Raw genomic sequence first — 23,460 nt, forward strand, 5'->3', positions numbered from 1 at the left:
ATAGTTATTGTACTTATTATATATAGTTTTCTTGTATTAGTTATAACTTTTTTATTTTTATTAGACAAAAAAGGGGAAATGTCATGATATTTTATTTGTGCTGAAATGTGGTGATATTTGTATGTTAATAAAGTTTGTCTGGAGATCAGAGGAAAGAGCAAGCCATTAAGCAAACACAAAAGTCAGGCAGTGGTAGCACACATCCTTAATCTGATCACGTGGCAGACAGAGTCTCTGTGTGTTCAAGGACACACTAGGGAACAGAGCCAAGCATGGTGACACATGCCCTTTAATCCCTGTATCAACCATAGAGACCTGGAGGTCTGTACAGACAGGCAATGAGGAGGAAGTGAGGTAGCTGGGCTAAGAGCTAATGAGAGGGCAGAACAGCAAGGCAATAAAGGCGCAGGTAGACAGGAAGTCACTCCCTTTTGGAAGCTGTAGAGCTGGAGAGGTAAGGTTGGTGGCTATCACTATTTCCCTGATTTTTAAGGCTTTCATCCTTATACCTGGCTCCATGTTTTTTATTTAATAAGACGGTTTAGAAATTTATCTACAGTCACTCTCACTCATGTAAGCACCCCCTCATTCGTTCTCCTGTAAGGAACCCCAATAAACTCACTAGTGCACCAAACCAGGCTTGGATGGATTAATTTCTTCAGTCTGTCATTAGTGTCCAATCTGGGATGGAGAGATGCTTGTTCCCACCTCCCCAGAGAGAGTCACACCATACACCCTGAGAAGGTCCCCTCCTCCCCTCCCTCCGAGGAACCCCAGAGTCCCAGTTCTTCAATGACAAGACAGTCTCACCTCAGTTTCCCTATCTGTGCAATGGGATGACCAATAGATTTACCAAGTAGGCACAGAACAAGGCGTGTCGTGGCCATTAGATTTTAATCTAGGTCTATGTTGGCTCACACACCTCCGGGGGCTAGTGTGAGGCTGCCACGGATGGCTAGAGCTAAGGAAGAGACAGTGGAGAGGGACCAGGTCGCCTTGGGTCCAGAAGGCTCAGTTTATTTCACCAGGAGGACCTGATTCTTCTTGCCTTGGATGGGACGGAAGACCACCTTACAGAGAAGCCCCCCCACAACCAGTACCAAGACCATCAGCAGCACCAGCTGCAGGCCCCTGAGAACAGAGTCTGCCTTGCCGAACTGCCGCTGCCCTGGGCCTTTGGATTGACTCTCAGCCTCCAGCAGATCCACGGAGGTTATGGGGTTGAACTGGGCTATCAGTTCCTGTTGCACAAAACATCTGTAAATGGCTGGCTGGAAGATCTGCAGCTGCCGGCCACCGCTGTACAGGTCCATGAAGCTGCTGAGGTCCTCGCCCGAGAGCTGCTGCCGCCAAGTCAGAGCGGTGCCGTTGGTTTCCCAGCGCACAGGCCTGAATGGGAGAAGCATAGGGTCAGACTTCGGGGGCCTGGAGGGAACGGGCCACGGAGCACTGTAAAAGTCACCGAGGGGTGCTGGGAGGTGTGGCTTGGGAAGCTTCTAGACCTCTACCTCTGGCTGGCTGGGTAGCCTGAGCCAAGGCCACTAACTTCTCGAGTATCCATTTCCTCATCTGACCACAGGGCTATAGTGGCGACACCTGCCTCGAGGTAATTTGAAAGAATTTGGAATACGGTACCCCTCCTCTTAAAAATAATGCCCAGGGCTGGAGAGATGGCTCAGAGGTTAAGAGCACTGACTGCTCTTCCAGAGGTCCTGAGTTCAATTCCCAGCAACCACATGGTGGCTCACAACCATCTGTAATGAGATCTGATGCCCTCTTCTGGTGTGCAGGCATACATGTTGTATACATAATAAATAAATAAATCTTTAAAAAAAAAAAAAATAATGCCCAGCCACACGGGTGTGTTAGGCTTTCTCAGCCTCCGTCTTTGCTGTGGCCTCCACCTGGAACACTGTTGCTCAAAGCACAGGGCAGTCTCATCTCCTCCTGTCTTGGCCAGAGTGACCAGTTCTCAGAAGGGCCTCTCCCTGATTGGTTCCCCACTTAGAATTTTAATCCTCCCCACCTGCCATCAGCTCTTAGCAATGTTTAAAATACTGCATTTCAAGCTAGATGTGATGATACACACCAGGGATCCAGCACTCAGAAGACTGAAGCAGGAGGATGGCAAGTTTGAGGCTAACCTGGGCTACATAGAGAGAACCCCAATTCTCAAAAAGAGGACTCATTTTTATTTATTATTTTTTGTTTGTTTGTTTTTCGAGACAGGGTTTCTCTGTAGCTTTGGAGCCTGTCCTGTACTACCTCTGTAGACCAGGCTGGCCTCGAACTCACAGAGATCCACCTGCCTCAGCCTCCCGAGGGCTGGGATTAAAGGCCTGCGCCACCACCGCCCGGCTCATTATTTTAAAATGTCTTGTTGTCTTATTTGTCCTGAAATAAAAATATAGTTAATTTTTCTGAGCAGGCAGGAGGAGGCTATGTTCGTCACTGTTTCCTGGGTGCCTAGAACGTTACTGAGCAAATGAGTGAGTCGGGTTTTCATGTCCAATGAGACTAGAAGACAGAGGGGATCCTGAGCAGACAGTGTTGTAACAGGGCCTCTGTAGAACATGACACTTTTGCCAGACAAGATGCTGTGGCCGGCAGCCCTCTCAAACATCACAATTAGTCCACGAGGCCCAGGCTAGTCTTGAGTTGGATAGTGTCCACCTGAAATCTATGCATTTCCCAGAATTTCAGAATGCAACCCGTACTTGGAAACTGGCTTATTGTCAATGTATTACAATGACATCATATTGGGGTAGAGTGGCCTGGAGGTCCAACGTGTCTGGTGACCTTTTGGAGCCAAGACAGATAAAGATACCCTGGATGAAGGCCAAGAAATGGTGGAGGTGGGGGTGGGGAATGAAGCTTCCAGTCCGGGAACATCAGAGGGTCTCTAGTTCCCACAGTAGCTGGAAATATCAGGGATGGACGTTACCCAGAACCTGAGAGGAAAGGCAGCCTCCTGACAGCTTGCTTCTGACTTCCAGGCTCTGAAGTAGTGGAGAATTGTTGTTGTTGTTGAGATGAGGTCTCACTAGCCTTGGCTAACCTGGAACTCATAGGGATCTACCTGCCTCAGCCTCCCAGTGCTGGGATAAAGGCATGCACTACCACATCCAGCCAGTTCTGCTGTCTTTTTTATTTTATGTTTATTTATTAATATTTTATGTATGAGTGCTCTGCATGTATATCCGCAGGCCAGAAGAGGGCATCAGATCCTATTATAGATGGTCATGAGCCACCATGTGGATGTTGGGAATTGAACTCAGGACCTCTAGAAGAGCAGCCAGTGCTCTTAACCGCTGAGCCATCCCTCCAGCCCCCAGTTCTATTGTCTTAAGCCACCCCCAGTCGGTGGTACTTCATGCTGTGCGCGAATACAACTCCTGTGTTGGCCAGATTTCTAATCAGGGGACGACACCGGAAAAAACACATGAAGGGAGAGAGAAACATTTGGCCCGTGGTTTTGGAGTTTTCTCAAGATTGGCCAGATTCATTGCTTTGGGCCTGAGGCGAGACAGGATATCATGACGGACAGAGCAGGTAGTCCAGGAGGCTATTTACATCATGGAAGCCAAGAAACAGAAATGGGAAGGAGGTAGACACAAGTCTGTCTTTCTCGGGCATACCCCACTGACCTACTTCCTCAGGGTAGACCCCACTTCTTCTACCATCTCTTACAGTGCCATTAAATTATGACTCTGTCGAGGAGTTCATCTCGGGATCCAATCCCTTCCGGAAACCCTGTCAGCTGGTAAGCGACCCTTCAACACTTGGGCTCTCGGGAAGGGGGAGGGACCCTTCATACCTAATTAACAATTCACTTTGTCCTCCAACAGTTCATGCTCATCTCATAAAGCAAAGCACATTCATTTAATTTGTACCCAACCGTTACATGTGTGTTCGTGTATGTGTGCATGTATGCGTACATGTACAGAAGTGCGTGTACATGTATATATGTACAGACGTGCACATGGAGGCCAGGGGTCCATGTCTCTACCTTTATTTTTTTAAGGCTTTATTTATTATTTTTTATGCGTATGAGTGTTTTACCTCCATCTGTGTGTGTGCACCACATGTGCCTAGTTTCCACAGATGCTAGAAGAGATCGTCTGTTCTGGGCAAACAGTTGTGGGCAGCCATATGGGTGCTGGGAACTAGACGGCTAAGCCATCATGTGTATGTGTCTGTGTGTGTGCATGCGTGTCTGTGTATGCACAGCATGCAGAGTGCAGGAGCCTGGAGAGCAGGTCCCTCTGGAGCTAGGGTGACAGGCAGTTGTAAGAGCCACCAGACAGTGCTGCTAGGAATCAAACCCAGGTCCTCTGAGAGAACAGTAAGCACTCTTTACCACTGAGCCACTTCTCCAGCTCCCTTACCTTTTTTCCTTGAGATAGGGTCTCTCAAGTCTGCGAGGCTGGCTAGCCAGTATCCCCTATCTCTGCCCTCCCAGCTTCCAGGGCTGGAGTTGCAGGTGCACGCTGTCATGCCTGGTGGGTGTTGGGGATCTGATCTCAGGTCCTCACACTAATCCAGCGGTCATGTTACTGTCATGGGTAGGTGGGCCCCCAGGATGGAGCCTTCCAACAGCGAGGCAGGCTCGAGCCCTGAGGGCAAAGCAGCCGGCAGAGAGCGTGGATTGCTCACAGCAGCGGCATAGGCAGGAGAAAAACATCACCTCTGCTAAGAGACCTCCCTCCCAAGCTTAACTGCAGCCAGAGGCTGAGCAGGCAGCCCGTGTGTGTGTGTGTGTGTGTGTGTGTGTGTGTGTGTGTGTGTGTGTGAGATCACTGTCATGTGGACAACTGTCCCCACCTCTGTAGAGACCAAGCCCAGAGCAGACCTGACTCGGAACTTTAGAAACTTTTGCTGGGCCCTGTGTTCTTCCTTCCCCAACCAGGTTTGATACCTCTACCCTGATTGGTCCTATTTTCACCTTATTTGCATAGGCACACTCAGCCAATCAGGACCCAGCTGGTGCCCTGGCACCTCTATAAAATCAGACTCCAGGTGGTGGTGGTGCACGCCTTTAATCTCAGCACTTGGGAGGCAGAGGCAGGTGGATCTCTCTGAGTTTGAGGCCAGCCTGGTCTACAGTGCAACTTCCAAGACAGCCGGGGCTACACAGAGAAACAGTGGAGCAAGGGGAACACTCCTCCACTGTTGGTGGGAGTGCAAACTTGTACAACCACTGTGGAATTCAGTATGGCAGTTTCTCAGAAAATTGGGAATCAATCTTCCTCAAGACCCAACTATATCACTCTTGGGCATATACCCAAGGAATGCTCAATCATACCACAAAGATACATGCTCACTATGTTCATAGCAGCATTATTCATAATAGCCAGAACCTGGAAATAACCTAGATGCCCGTCAACTGAAGAATGGATTAAGAAAATGTGGTACATATGCACAATTGAGTACTATGCAGCAGTAAAAACAACGACATCATGACATTTGCAGGCAAATGGATCGAACTAGAAAATATCATCCTGAGTGAGGTAACTCAGAGTCAGAAAGACAAACATGGTATGTACCCACTCATAAGTGGATACTGGATGTAAAGCAAAAGATAACCAGACTATAACTCACAGCTCCAGAGAAGCTAGCTAACAAGGAAGACCCAAAGAAAAACACATGGGAAGGGGAAATAGATGAGAGCTCCATGAGTAAACTGGGGATAAGGGGTAGGCAATGGAAGGTAGGGGATGGGGGATGAGAACATAAGGGGACGAGATGGTCGAGCTGGAACAGGGGTGGAGTGGGAGAGCAATGAAAGAGATACCATGATAGAGGGAGACATCATGGGGATAGGGAGAAACCTGGTGCTAGGGAAATTCCCAGGAATCCACAAGGATGAACTCAGCTTAGACTACTAGCAATAGTGGAGAGGGTGCCTGAGCTGGCCTACCCAGTAATCAGATTGGTGAATACCCTAACTGTCATCATAGAGCCTTCATCCAGTGACTGATGCAAGCAGATGCAGAGATCCACAGCCAAGCACCAGGCCAAGCTCCAGGAGTCCAGTTGAAGAGAGAAGAGGGATTCTATGAACAAAGGCATCAAGATCATGATGGGGAAAACTACAGAGACAACGAAACCAAACTAGTGGGCACTCATGAACTTTAGACCAACACCTGTGGAGCCGCCACAGGACTGGACTAGGCTCTCTGCATAAGTGAGATAGTTGTGTAGCTTGATCTGCTTAAGGGGCCTCCTGGCAATAGGATCAGTTCCATCCCTGGTACATGAGCTGGCTTTTTGGAGTCCACTGCCGATGGTGGGACACCTTGCACCGCCTTGATACAGGGGGAGAGTCTTGGACCTGCCTCTACTGAATGTACCAGGCTCTGCTGACTCCCCATGGGAGGCCTTACCTTCTTGGAGGAGGGAATGGGGGATAGGTTGGTGGAGGGAAGGCTGGAGAGGTGGGAGGAGGGAAGAGGGGGATCAAAATTTCTTGAAAAGAAAAGGTAGGACTGGGAGGAACATGCTTCTTCATAATTAAAGGCTATATATGACAAACCTAAAAAAACAAACAAAAAATCCAAGCAAACAAAACAACAAAAATCAGACTCCCTGAAATCTCATGAACAGAATGACTACAGGAGTCAACAGAAGAGGAGGAGGAAGATTTTCTCCAAGCCTCTTGGGAGGCTCCCTGCACACGAGGCGGGGAGCTCACTCCAGGACTCCGGCAGCAGCCGCAGGCAGAGAGACAGACTGTCCCCTGCCTCAGACTCCAAGACCCCCAGACTCCTTTGTGCCACAGAAATGAATTTGTGCCTTCGTTTCTTTCCATCCTCCAAGACCCACTGCTTCTGAGACCAGCAGTGCCGTGCTCTGAGACCTAGGAACTGTAAACTGCTGAGCACTAGAACGTTTCTCAGCCTCCGTTGCTACCAAGACTGCCACACTGTTTTCTCCCTTTAAGACTGACCAAGTTCCTCGGTCAGTCTCCTTCCCTCTCTGTCCACTCCATTCCTGGAGGAGGGTAGGACAAGAACCAGGTTGGAGGTGGGAGAAGGTCTCCACGGAATACTTCCTTAGGGGCTGAGGCACCTTCCCAGCCTTCTCTGATCTTATCAGTTCAAGTATCAATCAAATAGCTCAAACCTAGAGTGGAGTCCTGTCCTAGTTAGCTCTAATTGTTCATTTGACACAGCTTAGAATCACCTGGGAGGGACTGCCCAGATTAGATTGGCTCTCAGATACGTCGGTAGGGGATTGTCTTGATTGATGTAAGAGGGTCTAGTCCACTATCCCCTAGGTATGTGCTCCTAGGTTGAATTAGAAAGCTAGCTGAGCATGGACCCGTGAGCCAGCAAGCAGCATTCCTCCATGGTTCCTGCCCTGACTTCCCTCAATAAGAGGCTATGACTTGTGCCGGGCGGTGGTGGCGCACGCCTTTAATCCCAGCACTCGGGAGGCAGAGCCAGGAGGATCTCTGTGAGTTCGAGGCCAGTCTGGGCTACCAAGTGAGTTCCAGAAAAGGCGCAAAGCTACACAGAGAAATCCTGTCTCGAAAAACCAAAAAAAAAAAGAGGCTATGACTTGTAAACTAAAGTCAACAAAAAACAATGACAAGAATCAATATCAGCAACCCAGAAGGTTTTATCTTATGGGCTTTTCTGACCTAGCTGGAGATGATTCTCCCAACCATTTCTGTCATCTACATTCTGACACTGATGGGGACCATAGCAATTACACTAGTCTTATTCCTGAACCTCAAACTCCATACACCCACATCTTTCTTCCCCTTCAATCTCTCCTTCCTGGACCTCCATTTTACTCCAAGCACCTTCCTGCAGATGCTCTGGAATCTCAAAAGGCAGGAGAAGAAAATTAGCCACGCTTCTGTGTGACTTTAGGACTGAGTTCCACAGAGTGTGTGTGTGTGTGTGTGTGTGTGTGTGTGTGTGTGTGTGTGTGTTGCTGACACTGTGACTGCTTTGAAGCTATTTCCCAACCTCTGCATTATGGGGTCATCATGCACCCAAAAGGTCCTCTGGCAGTGGCTCAGATCTGTGGTTTTGTGGAGTCTATAGTTCAGACCACCTTGATCTTCCAATTGCCTCTCTGTAGCCATCCCAGGGTGGATGATTTTGTGTGTGAGAAGCCTGCTTAAAATTGCTTGTGTGGACACAACCTTCCTAGAAAATGAACTCTCCGTGGTTACTGTCTTCTGTGGGTCACACCCCTGGGACTTGGTTTGATCTCTTATGCCTGCATTGTTAAGGGTGTGCTGAGAAGAATGACCTGCAGAAGACACGGGGAAAGCCTTTGAGACTCGTGATCTCTCCTGATGGCTGTGGTTTATTCTCCGGGGCTATAGAATGTCTGTCTACACTCAACCGCAAAACAAGTTCACAAAGAATTTCAGGAAATCCTTCCTCCTGCTCTACCCTGTAATGATGCCCTCGCTCAGCCCTTTGCTCTATACCTGAGGAATGAAAGTCAAATGTGTGATAAAAAGGTTGGAAGCAAAAGACCCAAGTTAGGGAGAAATAAGAAACACCTGGTGTACATCTTGGACTCAGGGAACTTTCTAATTATGGTTTTGTCCAGGCTGGCAAAATGGCTCAGTGGTTAAAAGCATGGGCTGACGCCCTCTTCTGGCCCCAAGGGCACACTGCACCCACATGGTGCACACACATGGATGCAGGCCAAGCACTCAACACCTAAAATAAAAATACATCTCTAAAAAAATAAAGAAGGGGTTTCTGGGATTACATGAACTTGGGCCTCTTTCTGATCATTCTCAAATACAAAGGAGCTGCGAATACTGATAGACAGGAAGTCATCTATAAAGGTAGCAGCTGAGTCATGCATCCTTTATCAGTCTAAAGTAGCTTTCAATTCCTCCTCCTTTTTTGATACAGGGTCTCACTGTGTAGCCCTAGCTGGCTTAGGACTTGATATGTAGATCAGGATGGCCTCGAACTGAGAGATCTGCCTGAATGGACATCCCCAGAGCTAGGATCAGAGGTGTGCACCACCATCCCTGACTCAGCTTTCAATGCCTTTTGGTCAGCCCTGTAACACTGTACTCTGACAAAGCACACACACACACACACACACACACACACACACACACACACACACTTACTTTAAGTATTGCCACTAATTCTGAATATTTAAACATCACAAAAGCACATTAATAAATAATAAAAATTTTCCTTTGTCACCAGCGGTGGTGGCACACACCTTTAATCCCAGCACTCGGGAGGCAGAGCCAGGCAGAGCTCTGGGAGTTCGAGGCCAGCCTGGTCTACAGAGGGAGATCCAGGACAGGCACCAAAACTACACAGAGAAACCTTGTCTGGAAAAAACAAAACAAAAAAAATTTTTTCTTTGTCATTTCAAGCATATTTTAACATAATTTTATAGAATTGTGAGATTGCTTTTCTTCATGTTGAGTACTATGACTTTATTTGGTTTAATAAAAAGCTTAATAGTTATAGCATATAATTAAAAAGAAGAGGAAACAATACTAAGTTTAAAACATTCACATTGCCTTCGAAATATTCACAATCTTCACTCACATACAACCATGAACTATCTCATGAGTAATGCTGCATTAAAAATGATTTTAACAATTAATCCTGAAGATTCCTCTATGTGAATCTAACAAGCTGGGTGAATAAACTACCAGAGTTAAGAGGGAAAGTCCAACTTAACAGACTTAACCGGAAGAACTCAATGAGGAGCAAAAGCTGACGGGAGCCTGCTCTTCCATAGGTCACCACGACATGCATCGATGGGATTCACATTCCAGAAAAAACTTTAATGATGTCTTTAAAGCCGTGCAATCAGCGAGCAGCACGGTCCCCTGAATCTTTGGAGAATCTTATCATTTCAAACAATAGAGAAATTAAAGAGTGTGAGACTCTTAAGGAGGTTAAAAAAATCTTCCCCTACAATCAGTATACTTTTGTACACATACTCTTGCTGTATGTTTCAGAGAGGTGTGTTCCAGCATCCTTGGCTTCCTCCCATGCTCTCACTGACTCCTGATGACTACCAATGGGGCTGACCTACCAAGACGCACCTACTACCCGGCACAGATTCACCATGAAGAACCCTGGGACAAGGGACCAGGGGCAGAGCCGGTGAAAGGGTCTCGTCACCTGTAGATGGACGCAAAGGGACAGGTGAGCTGTGTAGAATCTGACTCCGTGAGCCTGAAGTTATCGAAGATGACATAGTCCCCACTCGTCTGAGGGCCTTGGCACATCTCGTGGCAGTTTTCCACCTGCATCTCAGGCTTTACTCGGTCATAATATCTCTTTGTCTCTCCCAAGTAGAACCCACAGGGTATGGGCTCCTCCAGAGGCTCCTTAACATAGCAGTAACCCAGGCGTTTGCGCTCGCCTTGGCTCTTACAGCTGTTGCATTTCTGCCAAGGTTCCCACCGGGTGTACAGTACCTCTCTGTGGCCCAGGTTCAGTGTCGCGTTTGCCAGGGGCTTCTGACCCAGGTCTATGTGGGTGACATGCAGCCTTTTGATATCCTGGAAATCAATCTTATACCCAGTCACTTGGTTTCCATTCTTGTCCCGGCATTCGTAGAGGCCTGTGTTGAAGGGCGATGGGTTCTTGATAAGGAGACTACCGTCTGGATTCTGCTTTGTATTGGAAATAATGGAGAGGCTAATGGGCTTGTCACCTGTGTCCAGCCCAAAGAAGAACCAGTGCGCCTTGGAGATGCTACATTCCAAGAGAGCATCGTTGCTGGAAAGGAGGGCCAGCTGACATTCCTTGGCCCGGGGACAGCTGACAGGAAGGTGGAGCCCCAACACGGGGAGCACAAAGCTGAGCAGTATCCACAGGATGGTAAGCATGGTGGACTGGGAAGGTGGCTGTGCACTGGCCACCAGCCTGGACATTGTGAGGTCATTCATGAACTCAAGTCTCAGTCGAGCAGGGGGGTGAACAAAGAGGCTATATGCCACCACCTCCCTTTGTGACAAGTTGGGACGTCATTTGTCTAGTCAGGGTCTTTCTCTGTCATCTGCGTTCCCAAGAGGGGATTTTCAAGTCTAGGCAGTAGCACTGGTGTCACACACAACATACTGTTCCTGCATGTGTAGACTATGTCCCAAACACATTGTCCCACTGTGCAGCCCTGACTTCCTTGGAACTCTGTAGCCCAGGCTGGCCTTGAACTCACAGAGATCTGCCTGCCTCTGCCTCCTGATGATGGGATTAAAGGTGTGCACCACCACACTCTACTTTTGTTGATGTTGTTGTTTCGAGACAGGGTTTCTCCATGTTGTTTTGGTGCCTGTCCTGGATCTCACTCTGTAGACCAGGCTGGCCTCGAACTCCCAGAGATCCACCTGACTCTGCCTCCCAAGTGCTGGGATTAAAGGCGTGTGCCACCACCGCCCAGCTCCACACTCTACTTTTTAAAAATAATTTTATTTTCATGTTTATGTATGTGTGTTTGTGTGAGTTTTTGTGTCCGTGTGTGTGTGTGTGTGTGTGTGTGTGTGTGTGTGTGTACAGGATCCTGGAGAGCAGAAGAGGTGTCAGGTCCACTGGAACTAGAGTTACAGACAGTTGTGAGCCTCCGTGTGGGTGCTGGGAATTGAACTCAGACCCTCTGGAAAAGCAGCCAGTGCTCTTTTTTTTTTTTTTGTAACTTTTTTTCTTTGTGAATTTCACATTATGCATCCCAATCCCATTCATCTCCCTGTCCCCTCACTTCTACCCTTTGCCCTTGCAACCTCCCCCAAAAATCAAAATTTAAAAGTAAAGCCAAAAACCAAACCAAAACAACAACAAAATATCTCAGCGTGGAAGCTGTAGTGTGGCCCAGTGAGCCACACAGTTTACCCTTTAGTCCATACATCTTTACTTGTGAGTGTTCTTTGCAATGAGTCATCGGTCTGGTTCGAGGTCGCTGGCTTCTGCTGCACTATGGATACTGGGCCCTCACTGGGACTCCTCTTGGATATCCTGTTGTTGTCTTGTGTCATGGAGATCCTGGAGCTTTGGATCTGCAGGTCTGGCCCCTTCACATGCTCCAGCATTTCACAGATGAGGTGGATGTTGGGTGGGGTATCTCACAGTCCTGGTTCTGGGCCTGGGTGGTTAGCTGGGTTAGTGAGACCGCCAGCTTTCCCTCATCTTTACCACCAGGGGGAGCTCTCCAGCACTGCCCCAGCAACTCACCCAGTGCAGCAGACAGCGGGGAGAAGAGCCAGCCCTCCTGCTCTCTCTCACGCCCTCAGGTCCAGCTCATCCCTACTCCTATCACCGTGGCCAGCTGTGTTTTTGCGGTGGTGAAGCACAGGGCGCACTCTCCAGATCGCTGCACTTGGTGAGGGGCGGGGCCAGTTCTTCCCTTCTCATGCCCCGGAGGCCGCTCCCCTGCCTGTCACAGGTGGGAAGGGGTGAGACGGGGAGGACATATGTCCCTTACCCTTGCCAGCCCATGGCATATGAGGGAGAGGGCAGGGGCAGCTCTCCTGCTCTCACGCCCACAGGCCCGCTCACCTGCGCCCCTAAACAACAGGGTCAGCTCTAGTGTGCTGCCAGGAGAGTTGCCGTGCCCACTCTCCTGCGTGCTGTGTGCTGCAGCTGGTGAGGGGCAGGGCTGCAGCTGGTGAGGGGCAGGGCCAGCTCTCTCACCTGCCACAGGTGGCAAGGGTGAGGGGAGGGAGGGCATTTTTGTAGCCAGTGTTGTTAACCACTGAGCCACCTCTCCAGCCCCAATCCCTGAAAAATAATTTTGAATGTTATGTGTATAGGTGTTTACCTGCATGTGTGTCTGTGTACCACATGTGTGCCTTAAACCCAAGGAAGCCAGAAGAGGGCGCAGGATTGCCTGGAGTCACAGAACCAGTGCTTTTAACCACCGAGCCATCTCTTCAGCCCCCTGACACACTTCTTAACCCTGAGGATAGGCCAAATCCTTGCTGGTCCTTGTTCTGATTTCCATACCTCTCTGGCCACCCCATTCATGTTAACTTCTGTCCTGTCTTCTGGAGCATTCCAGCCAAGCAGAGGCATCCTGGCTTCAGGACCTTTGGACAGATTGGTCCCTAACTCTTCCCTCAAGATATCTGCAAAATTCAATTGATCTTAAATTAATACATATTGGTCACAGTTTCTTCCGCCCCAAATCTTTCCCTAAGTGCTTTTTTGTTGTTGTTGTTTTGTTTTGTTTTGTTTTTTTGTTTGTTTGTTTGTTTGTTTTTCGAGACAGGGTTTCTCTGTGTAGCTTTGTGCCTTTTCCTGGAACTCACTTGGTAGACCAGGCTGGCCTCGAACTCACAGAGATCCGCCTGGCTCTGCCTCCCCAGTGCTGGGATTAAAGGCGTGCGCCACCACCGCCCGGCCCCTAAGCGCTTTTTTCAGACAGGAAACTTGAGGTGATTCAGGCATTGTGGTGAAACTCCAGTAGAGTCATTGTATCTAGAGTAAACATTAGAACAAAATAGTTGTTTTTCACTGTATCTCGGGTAAACATCAGAATGAATGGTTGTTTTCTAGAAGGACTTAGACCTGGAGGAAATCACTGTGGAAAACAGTGATTGTTTCTGTTACCTGTAGAGTTGCTTTTCTGAAGGAGCTGTGCAGCCTTGGCGTGGCTTTGGTCACAGGACTATCCTGGCACACCTGGATAGCTTGAATTATTGGGCACTGCAAACAGTACATGAGAAGGACTGAAGTGGCAGAGGTGTGGTGTTTTCCCTCAGAAAAACATGTAGATTAGACCAGGAGCTTTGGGATGAGGAACTTGTTTTACCCAGAAAAGCTACTTTTGTGTAATCATCAATAAATAAGCCGTGGAACAGCTGTTCGAGATTCAGTTCACAGAAACTTTCTCCCTGCTGTCAGAGAGCCTAAAATTCATCTTGGAGTGACCCCCTTTCTTCAACCAACACCCCCACACAAAACACCTGACAAGGCATGATTTTCTATGGTCCATCCACTGCACAGATGTTTGGTGACTAGCAAATGAAGACGTCACTCTGAATAAAGAAGCGAGGCTTCTGCCGCCTTCATATCACACAAGGTCACATGTTACCATCCCTGGCCGTCACGGCAATTACATTTTAGAAAGTTGCTAGAAAGATGAACGTGGAGTAATTGCTCCTAAAGGAAACAGCTCTGGCCATTTGAATGTCCTCAGCTAGTCCACACAGAACTGAGCTTTTATGGAGATTTTTGTTTAAAACGACCTGATTTCTTTTGCGGGGGAGTGGTTTGGTTACTTTAGTTTCTGCTGTTGATTACATTTATTTACTTATGTGTATGTGTGTGTTGAGTGACAAATCTTTTCCTGGGATGTTGCTATACACACACACACACACACACACACACACACACACACACACACACACGTCTACTCATCCCAGATAGGGAGTCCGTGTCCAAGGTACGGACACCATTGAAGTTCAACTTGGTGAACCAGTGAGTTTTATTGGGATTGCTTACAGGAGCAGAAATGACTCACAGAGAGCTGCATCACCAAAGCCCACCCCAGCGTGGGTGACAGCTCACACAGCTGGGAGCCTGGAGCCCACTGCAGTCTGCAGGCCGCTCAACAGCGTGGAGAGTGTCCTCTCCCCGTGCCTCGGTACCTCTTCAGGCAGCTCAGCTCACTTCTGCTTCTTCCAGGCAGCTGGTGTGGTCTCAGAACCTTCTCTGTAACTCTGGCAGGGAGGGGCCTAGTGAATGTGTTCAGTTTCGGGACTTCTGGAAGCCATTTTGAATTGTTTGCCTTCCTGCTTAAGGAGCTTTCCTGCAGGGTGGGATGTGTCAGTCTCGGAGGAGAATGTTAAGACAACATTGGGTGTACCTGCACTAGCATGAGTATGATTGCAGGCTCACATGTAGCATGGTGACAGTGTGTCAAAGTCATTTCTCTTTCTCCACCATGTGTGTTCTGGGGACCAAACTCAGGTCATCGGATTTGGTGGCAAGCACTTCTACCCACTGAGCCATCTTGAAGATCTTAGTTTGTTTTTTTGAGACAGGGTCTCACTGTGTAGCCCTAGCTGGCCTGGACTCTCTTTGTAGACCAGGCTGTCCTCAAAGTCACAGAGATCTACCTGCTTCTGCCTCCCAAATGCTGGGATTAACTTAAAATAATAGAACTGCTCCTATAGACATAAAAAGATAATGAATGGAATTAAAAATGGTGGGGTGTGCCTATAATTCCAGTACTTAGGAGGCAGAAGTAGGAAGACACTGACTTCAAGGCAAGTCTAGGCTAATGAAACCCTGCCTCAAAAGACCAAGAGCTGGGAATGATATAGCTTGGTGGTAGAGTGTTCTAGAATGCTCAAAGCCTTGAGTGGGCTAGCCACAAAAAAAAATAAAATAAAAATGAAAACATACTACAGCTATATACAGGTGTCTTAGTCAGTGTTCTATCGCTGTGAAGAGACACCATGACCATGGCAACTCTTAAAAAGGAAGACATTTAATTGGGGCTGGCTGACAGTTCAGAGGTTCAGTGCATTATCATCATGGCAGGGAGCATGGCAGCGTGCAGGCATGGTGCTGGAGAAGAAGCTGAGAGTTCTACATCTGCATCCACAGGCAGCAGGAAGAGAGAGAGAGACTCTGGGCTTGGCTTGGGCTTTTGAGAACCTTAGAGCCCACCCTGCCCCCTGGTGACACACTTCCTCCAACAAGGCCACACTTCCTAGTCCTTTCAAATAGTGCCACTCCCTGGTAAACTGACATTCAAATCTATGAGCCTATAGGGGTAATTCTCATTCAAATCACTGGAAGAGGCTAAAGCCAAAACTTCTTGATGTTTGATGGGTAAATTTGTGGGGAAAAAAAATTAGACAACACTATCACAAGAAAAAAGCAACAGTTTTATATTTGCAACTAAAGAAGTTAACTCAGTAATATAAAATTTATGTACACACACACACACACACACACACACACACACACACACACGCCCAGAAACAGTTACCAACAAATGCTTCCAAATATGTTACAACCAGCTGCTGTCCGCTTCTTGTCCCAAGATATGAGGTGAGGGGATCCAGCCACCACGGAGCCAACCACACCACATCTGCACTTTCATGACGGACTGTATCCCCACACAGTATTCAGTGTGACCAGCCAGCCTCCTGCTCCTGCTAACATGCCTTCCCTGCCTGCTACCACGTGTTCCACAATCAACTGTCTCCCTCTGGAACAAAACAGCAAATGTGGATCTGGCCCCCAGAATCAAGCTGTGTCAGGTACTTTTATGTTGCTGTGATGCAACACTGTGACCAAGTCATCTTACAGAATGAAGAGTGCATTAGGGCTTGCGGTCCTAGAGGGCTGACTACCATGGAGGGAGGCTTAACAGCAAGCAGGGGGCATGCCAATGGGAGCAGGAAGCTGAGAGATCAGATTTCCAACCCCATTCCAAAGCAGAGAAGGAAGGGGAAGTGGAGTGAGGCCTTAACCTCTCAAAGCCTGCCTCCAATGATGGACTTCCTCCAGCAAGGCCGCTCCTCCCTGGACCTTGTCCAAATGGTGCCACCAACTGGTGATCAAGTGTTTTGTTTTTTTTTTTTAAAGATTTATTTATTTATTATGTATACGATGTTCTGCCCGCATGTACGCCTGCATGCCAGAAGAGGGCACCAGATCTCATTACAGATGGTTGTGAGCCACCATGTGGTTGCTGGGAATTGAACTCAGGACCTCTAGAAGAGCAGCCAGTGCTCTTAACCTCTGAGCCATCTCTCCAGCCCCCCCCCCCCCCCGCCAAATTCCTCATTTTAAACCACCAGTCTGACAGAATGAAAAGGAGGAAAAAATGCAAGCCACAAAACAAGTACCCACTGGGAAAGACCAAGATTAACAACAGACCCTGACCCAGGAAGCCAAGTGGAGAGGGACCTTCCAATGACCTTCACATGCCTGAAATCGACATTTTCATTTTAGAGGAACCATTTAGGGCATGGTTCTCAACCTGTGGGTCACGACCATAGGGAAACACGTATTTCCAATGGTCTTAGGAACTTAGACACCACTCAATAGCAAAATTACAGTTATGAAGTAACAACAAAAGTAATTTTATGATTGGGGGTCACCACAACATGAGGAATTGTATTAAAGGGTCGCAGCGTTAGGAAGGTTGAGAACCACCGATTTAAGGGCTAGAGAAGTAGCTGAGCCATTAAAAACATTAGCTGCTCTTCCAGAGGCCCCAAGTTCGATTCCCAGGCCCCACATGAAGGGCCATCACCTCTGTATCTCCAGTTCCAGGCAATCCATTGGCCTCTGTGAGCACTACACACATGGAGTGCACATAAATACATGCACATAAAATAAAAATAAATCTTACATAAAAAAGTAACTGTGAGTCTTACGAGGATTTAAAAAATAAAAAGCAATTAAAAGGAACCACATTATCCTCCTCAGTTGTAATAACCAAGGACAGTCACCAGGGAATGTCCAATAAGCTGTCTTCCAGAAAGTTCTCTAAGTCTCTGATTTTGGTTATTTGTCTGTTTTGTTTTGCTTGTTTGTTTTTGGCTTTTATTTACTTGCTTACTTTTTTGAGATAGGGTCTCACTACATAGGTCTGGCTGTCCTGATAAATCTGTTTTTACCAGTAGTTTTTGCATGCAATATACAGCTGTTGATACTTCTTTGTCTGATAATTATTACGTCATATCATGACCCTTTGCCTACTTACATAAAATATTGACAGAGGAAGAAACAAATGTGTTCCAGGTGTGGTGCTGCATGCTTTTCATGCCTATATTCAGGAGGCAGAGCCAGCGAGATCTCTTGTGAGTTTAAAGCCCACCTGAGTCTATAGCAAGTTCCAGGCTAGCCAGGGCTGTACAGTGAGACCTTGTCTCAAAAAAAGAAAACGAAAGAGAAAGGTCTAAAACACCTGGCATTGGTACAAGGAAAGAAGGGCAAACCATATTCATCAGGGTCCATTCAGCAGACAGGACCCACATCCACGTTTACACTGATAAGCCTGGGCCTGAGTCTCCGGCTCCAGGCTGCCTGTGTGGGCAGGGAATAGGTCTTTGCTCAGTCACCACCTTCCCCCGACTCTCTTGGCCAGATCCCAGTTCAGAGGAGATTTCTGGTGTGGAAATACCTAAGCAAACCAGTGACTCTAGGCTCCCACTGACCGTGAAGGCTTCTGGGTGTGGAGGAAGCGTTTGTCTACTGGATGGAGACCTCTAGCAGCAGTAAGCCCCCAGAGACCAGCACTGATGGAGGCCAAGAGAAGGGCTGTTGGCCCTGTTCTGGTTACCTGTAGATGGAAGCCAAAGGACAGCTGAGCCACTCATAGTTGGTGGTTTTGTCCAGCTGATGAGTGTCAAAGACGAAGTACGGCTGGTTGATTTCTGTGGCGACATCACAGGGCACCTGGCAGGCTTGTAGCTGGAGTTCAGGCTGCAGGCGGTTGTGGGTCACCTTCTCCCCTCTCAGGTAGAGCCAGCAGGGCATGGATTTTCCTAGGGGCTCCTCCACATAGCAGTAGCCTAGACGTTTGCGCTCACCAGGCTTTTCGCAACGGTTACAGTCTTGCCAAGGATCCCAGCGGGTAAAAACGAGTACCTCGCCTCCTAGGTTCATGGTCTTGTTTCCCATGGGCTTTTGGCCCAGGTCTTTGTGTGTAATGTGCAGCAGAGCTATATCCTGAAAGTCAATCTCATACTCCACCACCCGGGTCATGTGACTGTCTAGGCAGCGGTAGAGCCCCGTCTGGAAGGGCTGAGGGCTGGATAACTGCAGGTTGCTCCCAGGCAGTATCTTCACATTAGACATGGAGTTGAGCATGGACAGTTTGTCCTCCAAGGATGAACGGAAATACCATAGTGCTTTGTGGTGGTTACACCCCAGGATCACGTCATTGCCCGAGAGCAGGGCGTACTGGCACACATTCTTGTAGGGACAGTTGATTAGTTTCTGGGCCCACAGCATGGGAAGAGAAAGAATAACCAGCCACAGAGTGGCCAGCATGGCTGAGTAAGAGTACAGAAGGAACTTTAGAACCTTCTTGGGTACTGTGACATCACCCATAGAACTGGAATGTTTAGCCCTGTGAACCACAGTCCAGCGAGTTTTCAGAAATACATATCAAATCTATAAAACGTGGGCTGGAGAGATGCTCAACAGTTAAAGAGCACTGATTGCTCTTCCAGAGGACCTGGGATTGATTCCCAGCACCTACATGGCAGCCCACACCTGTCTGTGATTCCAATCACAGAGTATCTGATGCCCTCTTCTGGCTCCTGTGGACACAGACATACGTGCAGGCAGACACATGAATATAAAATAAAAACTGAATGAAATATGTGTGTGTAAGTTATCCCCAGGAAGTAGATAGAATGAACTCAAAAGGCAAGTTATTCACCATTACATGTCCAGGACATGAAGATAGTAGTGTTCTTTGAATCCAAACATCCCCCACAGTTCCCACGTTTGGGTCCCAGATGGTGGTGCTAATATTGATGGTGTTTAAAACTTTAGTGTTTATATGCATTGCTTATATGCTACTGACTATAACTGACCATGTAGCCCCATGGAACTACAGAAGGGCCGGGAGATGTAGGGGTGGAATATTTACTAAGCAGTATTGTCTTTAGGACGGTCCATCGAATGATAGTAAAGACTATTACCCAAATTCTTTGGTCAGATTATGCAAGCTTTATTTTCTGACAGACAGGGCTGTCTCGCTAAAAGTGGAGTTTAGCATCGAACATAGGAGAAAGTGGGCTTATATATTATCCCCCAAACTTCAAGGCCAAGGCATTTTCAAGGATTTTTGGTTATGTAGGAATGTGAAGGAACATCTCAAAATTATTTGGCAGAACATCTTATCAGGGTAGGGGTCAGGATATAGGGTGTGGAACATGTCAAATTCCAGAAAATGAGCCAAGACATGGTCAAATCCAAGTTTTACAGAAAACAGGTTGAGCTTATTTTGACCTTGTAACAAGATGGCTTTTAATCTTAAGATGGAGTCAGGCTGGTTCATCCCTGGGAAGTGGAACCCAGTCGACAGAAGCAGGGCAGTCCTTAGGTCTGTATTGTCCCTGGCCCCTTCCCGTCTGCCTGTCTGTTTCCTGGCCTCCAGGAAGCAAGCAGCATCCTTAAGTTCTCTGCCTCACCAACCATGCAATGCATGCCTCCAAATGATGCAGCCAGCTAACCATGCCCAGAAACCTTTGAAATTGTGAGCCCCCAAAAAAGATTTAAAAAAACAAAACAAGTAAATAAACCAGAACCCTGTTTCCCACAGGCATTTGCCTCAGAGATGAAAAGCTCCTGACCTGAAGAATGGGTCAAGGGCTGCGTGTCCATCAAAAGGGGAATGGAGAGATACGGGCCTCTACTATTTCTGAAGTCCAGCGGAAGCCATGGACTTCCTGGAGATAGGAAAGTGCTTAAATCGTCATCAAATCAGCCCCTTGGTGTTAACGGGATGTACTAAGCGTGACAGTCAAGATTCCATCCTTCTGGAATCTTCGTTTCATAACCCCATTTTTTTTCACACTCATACTCAGCATTGGTTAGTGAAGAGTGCTCTTCCAAAAGGTCCCCACAGATGCCGTCTGCAACAACACTGGTTGCTGTGGTAGGGGAAGCGGGGGCTCTTGTGCCACATACTGTTGATTAAATGCTCTGGACTGGGAGGGGGAACCCTCTTTACTTTTGCTTATATGCTACTAACTACAACTGACCATGTAGCCCCACGGAACTACAGAAGGGCCGGGAAACGTAGGGGTGGAACATTTACTAAGCAATATTGTCTGTAGGACGGGACAAGATAAATGGTGAAAATATGACTTGTAAAATATCAGATGACAGTAGATGATTCAAAGAGGAAAAAGTGGGAGAGAGTGCCGTGGCCCGCGCAGCTGGAGCACGAAATCCGTCGAGGGACGCCGAGGTTAAAAAGCACTCTAGACACCCAGTTTCAGTTCGTCAGGGAAGCAGCTCCCTTTATTCGTACCAACATTGGTTTATATATCCCTCTAACAGCAGGAGTCAAGGAATGGTTACTCTGTGTCCGTAGGCAAGCTGGACACTGTTTTCCAAACAGGAAAAACCATAGGGGGGAACTGATCCCCAGCACCCTCCGGAACCCAACTGCACATTTTTCACACAAACAACTTAACTGGGACAGGACAAAAAAGGGTATTTAAGATTAAGGCAGCAAACTTACTGCTGCCGACATGTCCTCCCTTTTTATTTTCAAAGGAACACAACGGCTAGAACAGCCTGTGGAAGATCAGATAGCCCCTGCCTTAGGTCACCTGTTGCAATCCCCAAACTTACCCGTCATAGGGGGCTGCCCTTATGCCCCCTGCCTTAGGTTGCATGAGGACCACAGGAGTTGCCCATCTCTGGGTACTATCCATCCAACATTTGTAACCACACTTGTGCAAATTCAGAGGGTAACATGGCCAGAAGGGCTTGCTTGGTTACCTGTCCGTGTCAAGTGAACTGGCGTTGCCATCGGCATAGCAGAAATAACCCAATTCTCATACCACCTGCACAGATTAGTAAGAGGGAAACAGACCCTGCCCATCTAGTGATCCACCCAGCAGCTTTAAACATTAATGACCACCAGGTCTGCTCATTTACAGGAACAACTCTAGTTTCATTAATCCCTACAATCGCATGTGCTAACTGAATTGTATAGTTCAAAAATGTTCCATTCCAAGGCCCTCGCAAACAAGCATTCAATTCTGCAACCTTGGCCGATGCATTAAAAGCTGCATGAGGGGTTATACAAACTTCTGACATTCCATAAACACATAACATATGTTGGCGTATCCACAACATATCTATTTGTTCTTGTAACAGTGCTGCTTGCTGATTAAGCATCAGAATTCCAAAGTGTAACTGTCCATTTAATGTTTGCTGAATGTCCAAGGCACCAGCCACCCTCTCAGATAATGTGTTGATAACAGCAGCCTGTTAAACAGTCTGAGATAATGCAAGCCCAGCAGCTGTAGCAGCAACAGCAGATGCAGCCACAGCTGCAACAATTGTGGCAGTAATGCCAAAGTCTCTTCCTGTCCTCTTCAGCTGCAGCGGAAACTGATCAGAAGGACTCTCCAGAGGCATCACTGCAAATGCAGGTATTCTCACAATCACTGCATGGGACCAATTTGCACTCCAGCAATTATTCAAGCTACAATTCAGAACTGAACAGTTTAGTAGTCCCTCCCCTCCCACATCACCATTCCAAACAACAAAAGGGAAAGGAGCACTTGGAGACCCACAGCATGGGACGTGCTGGAACTACCTACAAAGTCTGCCAAACAAGTATTACTCAGGACTAGGCAGGCAATCATGAAAGCTGCCTTTCAGATTCAAGGAGATATCATTGGTATTATTCTTGCCAGCTATACTATTTTTCTCAAAACAAAGAGCATTTTTTTTAACTGCAAAGTAATATTTATGAAACCTTCTTGGAGTTTTACATTGCTGGCAGCAGTACCAATTGTCCAATTAGAAGAAAATAGAGCAGGAAAAACAGGGCTATCAATACTCACAGGCAGTAACACAGGTGGATTTCTTACTAAACTCCATAACGGCTCAGCTTCTCCCTGAGGCATCATCTTTTAAAGTTAAAGGAACATGCTCCCGGACCACCTGTCCAGCTTGTTTCTGAGTTTCAATGACTGGATATGTTTCATGCACACCACCACCACCACCCCCTTTTTTTTTTTTTTTGCCTATATCTGTCCTCTGACTCTTTTTCCTCCCCTATCCAACGAGGATTTCTTGGCGGGGGTCGAGACAATAGAGGTGCAGAAGTTGCTTTCACTTTTGCACGGCGCAAATTCTGTTGTAGTTCCTCTGTCTCTTTTTCTAGCTGCTCTTCCTCCTCTACTACATCTGAGACAGAGGCAAGATCATCGTCTTCTTCCTTATCCATTAAATCTTTCACAAATATCCTTATACGCTCTTTACAGGGGACCTCGACCTCTTCCTTTTCCCCTTTCAAAGATTCATTCATCTCCGCCTCCTGAGCGTCAGCAAATGCTTGCTCGCACCCCGAAAGTTGCTCTTTCACTTTCACTATCAGTCAGAAGAGCATCTTTCGCAAGTCTCCATAGAGAAAATGCAGCTACAGGAAATTTATCTGCCCCTTTCTCCTGCAACATCTTTTGTAAATCTTTTTACTTGTTCCCAATCTGGAATATTCAGACCTCCTCCCGTCAGAAACCAAGGACTTGCTTCAGCTATGGTGTCCACAAATGTGAGTGCGGTGCTAGACTTAATTCCTGTTCCTTGCTTACTTAATTCCTGTTCCTCAGTGGCCAACTGAGCTTTTGCAGAATTCCCCATGGTACGTACCCTATTTTACTCTGTTACATCCAATCCTCCCCTTCCTTTGTGAAGGTGAGCCTCGTACGCTTACCCCTTCTTTCCAAGTCTCGATGGAACCTCCACTTGCCACGACCCGCGCAGTTGGAGCACGAAA

At 47.5% G+C, this 23,460-nt stretch overlaps 1 protein-coding gene across 5 annotated transcripts; it reads right to left on the bottom strand.

The window, feature by feature from the left end:
• Positions 1–875: 875 nt before the first annotated feature.
• Positions 876–19,011, bottom strand: Fam187b (family with sequence similarity 187 member B). 5 transcript variants are annotated; one of them, XM_059275830.1, is made up of 2 exons: positions 18,265–19,011; positions 876–1,389 (listed from the first exon to the last, which is right to left on the bottom strand). In XM_059275830.1, the coding sequence occupies exons 1-2, from the start codon at positions 18,975–18,977 to the stop codon at positions 1,017–1,019; spliced, it is 1,086 nt and encodes a 361-aa protein (XP_059131813.1). In that variant the 5' UTR covers positions 18,978–19,011; the 3' UTR covers positions 876–1,016. The 5 variants fall into 5 exon arrangements, with proteins under 5 accessions (XP_059131813.1, XP_059131805.1, XP_059131829.1 ...); XM_059275822.1 differs by lacking the exon at positions 18,265–19,011 and adding an exon at positions 10,140–10,900; XM_059275846.1 differs by lacking the exon at positions 18,265–19,011 and adding an exon at positions 10,061–10,332.
• Between the last annotated feature and the right edge of the window lie 4,449 nt (positions 19,012–23,460).

The sequence above is a fragment of the Peromyscus eremicus genome, chromosome 1, assembly GCF_949786415.1.
Source record: "Peromyscus eremicus chromosome 1, PerEre_H2_v1, whole genome shotgun sequence".
Classification (NCBI taxonomy): domain Eukaryota; kingdom Metazoa; phylum Chordata; class Mammalia; order Rodentia; family Cricetidae; genus Peromyscus; species Peromyscus eremicus.

What these genes read in the sequence shown, in the direction of transcription:
- Fam187b (XM_059275822.1), bottom strand. Translation starts at nt 10,897, where the DNA reads ATGTCCAGGCTGGTGGCCAGTGCACAGCCACCTTCCCAGTCCACCATG. An exon ending in CCCTTTGCGTCCATCTACAG is followed by an intron (nt 1,390 to 10,139) that starts GTGACGAGACCC and finishes TCTCCCATTCAG; the next exon opens with GCCTGTGCGCTGGGAAACCA.